General features: G+C 38.6%; 1 protein-coding gene across 1 annotated transcript in view; it reads left to right on the forward strand.

The window, feature by feature from the left end:
* The window catches only part of LOC106867325 (carnitine O-palmitoyltransferase 2, mitochondrial), a 35,404-nt gene that overhangs the window by 17,107 nt on the left and 12,297 nt on the right, over positions 1–6,000 (forward strand). Inside the window, exons 7-8 of the mRNA XM_014912164.3 lie at positions 2,353–2,457; positions 3,807–3,904. Coding sequence (XP_014767650.1) covers positions 2,353–2,457; positions 3,807–3,904 — 203 coding nt within the window. The remainder of the gene's footprint in view (positions 1–2,352; positions 2,458–3,806; positions 3,905–6,000) is intronic.

A 6,000-nucleotide genomic window follows, 5' to 3' on the forward strand; every position in this document is an offset into this window, starting at 1 on the left:
AGAACATTAGCAAACTTTTTCCCTGGCTAAGTATACCTGTCTCCTAGCCTCCCTTCTAGCTACCTGATATAATTCTCTTTCAGGCCTGTTTCTTCACAGCCCTGTCGGCTACATTGTTCCACGTCACCCTAGGTCTACTTGAGACTTTGCACCAGCCACAGATTTGCTCTGTGGCCCTCAGTAAGTTGTCTGTAGGAATTTACAGTTGTCCTCTATGTTACATGTCTATAACTCCACCTTCTCATTCAATGTTTCAATTAGGGTGTTTCTAAATCTCTCACTCTTCACAGGATCCTTAAGCTTCCAAATACTTCTTTTCCACAATGGTCTGCTTCTTGGATCCTTCTAGCTTGAGGTCTGAACTCACTAATGACTAATCTATGCTGGGGAGTACATTCTTCATCAGGGAAGATCTTTGCATTTGTCTGCAACCATGTATCTCACTTTCTGGTGAGAATGTAGTCTATGTGGTTAGTATGGCCACTAGATTGATGATAGCTTATCAGGTGACTGGCTGGTTTCCTGAAGTTGGTGTTGTCAACCATTAGCAGCACCAACTTCAATTATTACCCTCACCGCCGCTACCACCACAATGTATATGGTGGTGGTGAATAAGCGACAACTATAGACACTGTGGAGTAATGCAAGTTCTCAGTGAAGCAGCTTCGTCTCCACTCCCAGTGGTAACTATTTCACTTCACATATGTTACATATCCTTTTTGAATAATGTTTCTACTGTAGCAGTAGTGGTTGTAGTGGTAGCAGCAGCAGCAGCCGCAGTTTTATTAGTTGTAGCTGTTGTTAGGTGGCTTCTTGTTTGAAGCCTGTTTATGACACATGTAACCCGTAAAAGCCCTCAATGACTCAACAGAGCTCAACACAATGGAGTTATTCAAACTCAAACAAAGCTCTGAATTAAATAGTCATGGTTCTAGCAACCGAATGCTCACACCTAACCTTATCATGTCAAAACTACATTACTCACTTCTAGCATTTCTGTTGCTTTTTTAACTGGTTTCAGTCGGAATGTGGCCATACTGGGGCACTGATTTCGGAGTTTACTTGATTTTATTAAGACTTGTACTTTTCACTGGTGGTGATGGTGATGGCAGTGGCAGAAGTTTGACCAAAATCCCTCAGATATCAAGAGATAAGTTCATTAAAAAAAAAAAACAGTAAAGAACAATAAAAGTTGAAGAGCTTTTTTCTTTCTAAATGGTTTGCTCATTCGATGGTTTGGGCCAAAGTTTATTAATTTGCATCTTTTAATGCTAATTAATTATTAGAACCCATAAGTGCAGGTGTGGTTTTGTGGTTGAGAAGTTGGCTTCCCACTCATATGGCCCTGGGTTCAGTCCCACTGTGTGGCACCTTGGGCAAGTGTCTTCTGCTACATCCTCAGATCAAGCACAGACTTGGGAATGATTTGGTAGACAGAAACTGAAAGAAGCCTGTCATATATATATGTGTGTGTGTGTGTGTGTGTGTATAAGCAAAACATTCAAACACTGAGATTTGAAATCAGATGTCACTACTGTTCATATCATCTGTGGATAAATTTTAAAATTGATGCTATCAGCAGCAGTGCCATAGGTGGATCGCAGGCGCAATAGCATTAAATAGCTATGAATTATAAATTTGTACGAAGCGTAATGATGCTTAACAAGCATCTACCTGCTAGAAATAAGAGCTAAGGTCTTAAATTAATCCACCGTATCGCACCAAGATAACAGAGAAAAACAGTATGCGAGGAAAACAATATATATATGTATATATATATATATATGTGTGTGTGTGTGTGTATATATATACGTGTGTGTATATATATTGTGTGTATATATATATATATATATATATATATATATATATATATATATGTATATATACATATGTATGTATGTATATATGTATATAAATATATAGTTTTAGGGAAAAGAACCAAGGTTCATGAACTCAATTTAATCTTAATGAAACTTAATTTAATTTTTATACTTAAATATTATTAGAAATTGTATAAAAAAGATTTGTTTTAATATTTTGTGTGTTTTAGAAGTGTAACCAATTTAGTGCAGATAAACTTTGATAACAAATTCTTACATGGACCCCCCCCCCCCCCGCCAGGGCCATATGAACCTCAGTTGAGAAACAGTGGTTTTAAAGTGTATCATCTTTTTAATCCTAATCCCTTTTATTGCATTTTACCTTTCTAAACCTTACTTGTTACTTTTAAGCCCTCCTCCACCCCCACCCCCGGAAATTGCTGCTTATATTTTTGAATATTTTCCATAAATGAAACGAATTGCATCCAATTGATTAGTTTGTTTGATTATTTGTCTGTTTGTTTTTTGCCAGGTGGCTTCCAGAGGCCGTGTCATGGTACGGGGCTTTCCTGTATAAAGCTTATCCTTTGGATATGAGTCAATACAAAAGACTGTTTAAGTCGACCAGAATTCCCAAGTAAGTTCAGTGTTTGTGTGTCTTTCTCTGGGTGTATATATCTATGTATGTATGATTATGTGTGAGGAGGGGGTGGGGGGCAAGTGTCCTGTGCTATATCTCCAGGCCAATCAAAGCCATGTGAATGAAAGACACTCATCGTACACACACAAGTCTGTGTGAAAGTCTCCTACCAGAGATCTAAGTTGACCAAAGCCTTTTGAATGATCTTGAGACAAGGTGGAAAGGAACTTCTCACACACTCTCATGTTTACACACACACACACACACGCACACACACACACATGTGAATGTGTGTGTGTGTGTGTCTGTGTTTATGTTTGTGCTCTATGAAAGTTGTGAGGTACAAGCAGTGTTGTTGTTGTTGTTGTTGCTGTTGTTGTTGTTGTTGCTGTTGTTGTTGTTGCTGCTGCTGTCACCAAACCATTCGCTCTTTTCATGTCTTCAATGATGTGTGAAATCATGATAGGAAATCCATTCAGCTGTAAAAGAATACCTTGTTGATGGGTGAAAAGCTTTGTCAAGCTGTAATTAATTAATTAATTAGAGGGGCACACATCAGCGTTTCTGTTCTAATATGAGAACAACCTGTTGTTAGCGGCTATGAAGGGCCACTCAGTGTCTGTGGCTGATGACATACAACTATTCAAGACTGCATGGGCCCTTATGCTCCAGATGGGCCAGTGATCTCTTTTCATTCATATTGTCTCATCATCATCGTCATCATCATTTACTACCCATTTTCCATGCTGGCATGGGTTGGACAGGAACTGGCAAGCCAGCAGATTGCCCAGGCTCCAGTCATCTGTTTGGCAGGGTTTCTATGGCTGGATGCCCTTTCTAATGCTGACCACTTTACAGAATGTACTGGGTGCTTTGTATGTGGTGCTGGCACAGGTGCTTTTTAATGTAGCACTGGCATGGATGCTTTATACATGGGGCCACCACAAGTGCTTTTTATGTGACGCCAGCATGAGTGCTTTTTACATTGTCTCTAAGGAGAATTTTTCTCTTGAGACAGTTTCTGCATCATTTGTCTTTCCATGCTTGAATGCACACAAATATGATAAACATGATTGGACACACCCATAATCATGCAAGCATTTAAATCATTTTATTGGTTATCACATTTATAAATGTTTATTTATATAAAATATTCAATCCATTGTCATTTATCCAACAAAATGTATTTTACTAGATTATCAGTTCTGGATTAAATACTTAATCCCTTCTCAGATTTACCTTTAATTCCTTATTCTAAGTGACTGGACACAACTACTTTTGAACTCGTTACCCCCTGGAATGTTTATTTATTTATTCATTTATTTCCATTTCTCATCTTTAAACAGGAAAAGTAGAGATGAGCTCCATTCCAATCCGTCTAGTCGCCATTTACTCGTATTACACAAGGGTCATATGTACTCGTTTGATGTTTTAAACTCAGATGGTGAGACATAATTAATTTTTTATATTTATGATATCATCATTATCATCATCATTTAATGTCCATCTTCCATACTGGTATGGTTTGGCCAGAGCTGGTCAGTCAGAGGACGGCGTTAAGTTCTATTTTTATCCTTTTACTTGTTTCAGTCATTTGACTGCGGCCATGCTGGAGCACTGCCTTTAGTCGAACAAATCGACCCCAGGACTTATTCTTTATAAGCCTAGTACTTATTCTATCTTTATAAGCCTAGTACTTATTCTATAAGCCTAGTACTTATTTTTTGCTGAACCGCTTCATTATGGGGACATGAACGCACCAGCATCAGTTGTCAAGTGATGGTGGGGGGGGGGGGGACAAACACAGACACACGAACATGCGCACACACACACACACACATATATATATACGATGGGCTTCTTTCAGTTTCCGTCTACCAAATCCACTCACAAGGCTTTGCTTGGCCTGGGGCTATAGTAGAAGACATTTGCCCAAGGTGCCATGCAGTGGGACTGAACCCAGAACCATATGGTTGGTAAGCAAGCTACTTACCACACAGCCACTCCTACGCCTATGTCTACTTTGGCTTAATTTTTATACCTGGAGGCTCTTCCTAATGCCAGCCATTTTACATGCTTTTTACGTGACACTAGCACCGGTGAGGTCACCATACACATACACATATGTACACGTGCACACACACACACACACACCGCACACAGTCATAAGTGTCTGGTGATCAGTGATGTGGAAAGCTGAATAATAAATAGCCTGTGAAGTTGTTTTCGACTTCAGTAAAATAATATTTTACTCCACCCTTGGAATAATAAATTTATTTTTAATCTTTTAGTCAAGATGGACAGGAAGTGGTCCTGATTCTTTTACTGGTGGGTGGGAGGGATGAAGTTATAAAGAAGTGCCAATCTCTGATTGTGGGGGGAAACTGTGGAAGAGGTAGACCCAGGAAGACATGGGATGAGGTGGTAAAACATGATCTTTGAGCATTGGGCCTTACAGAGGCAGTGACTGGGACCTTTAGCGATATGCTGTGGTATCTCTTTGAAGCATTGGGCTTCACAAAGGCATTGAGGCTGATGCTGGTGTCGTGTACCTGGCACCTGTGTCAGTGGCACATAAAAAGTGCTCATCAAGTGTTGGGCTTCACAGAGGCAATGTGGTTGATACTGGAGGCACGAAACTGGCACCTGTGCCATTGGCACATAAAAAGCACCTTTCGAGTATTGGGCCTCATGGAGGCAGTGAGAAATGGCTGAGACCTTTGGTAATATGCCATACTTGAGAATGAAGACTCATGAAGACAAGTGAAATTGTAATCATGGCAGATAGTGGTGTCATGCAACTGGTACCTGTGCTGGAGCCACGTAAAAGCACTCTTTGCACTTTTGGAGTGGTTGGCATTAGGAAGGGCATCCAGCCATAGAAACCCTGCCAAATCAGACTGGAGTCCTGTGCAGCCCCTCAGCTTACCAGCCCTGGTCAAACCATCGAACCCATGCCAGTATAGACAATGGATGTTAAATGATGATGATGACAATATATATATATATATATATATATATATATATATATATAATCATAAATATACAGGGATTAGCATGAGTTGCTTCTCCAACATACTGAGAATTTAGAAATAGCAGTCAAAATATTTCTAAATTCTCAGTATGTTGGAGAAGCAACTCATGCTAATCCCTGTATATTTATGATTATAAATGGTTTTACCGATAAAGGTTTTTTCATACTGAACTACTAGGCAAAATTGTTAATTATTAATTTTATTACTAATTGACGATTCCCTGCCCTATATCTGTATATATATATATATATATATAGATATACTTGGAAAAGGATGCGAGGTGTTCGATCATATAATAATATAAATATATGCATATATTCATACATAAATGTACATACCTGGATATGTTTTCTCATTGTGTCTACGTTTTTTGATGTCCTGTACCCATATATGCATATATATACATATATATGTAGGTATGTACATATACGTATGCATATATGCATATATTTATATATTATTTATATTATATATATATATATCTATGCCAATATATATATGAAAT

This window comes from Octopus bimaculoides, chromosome 3, assembly GCF_046866305.1.
Source record: "Octopus bimaculoides isolate indiv1 chromosome 3, ASM4686630v1, whole genome shotgun sequence".
Classification (NCBI taxonomy): domain Eukaryota; kingdom Metazoa; phylum Mollusca; class Cephalopoda; order Octopoda; family Octopodidae; genus Octopus; species Octopus bimaculoides.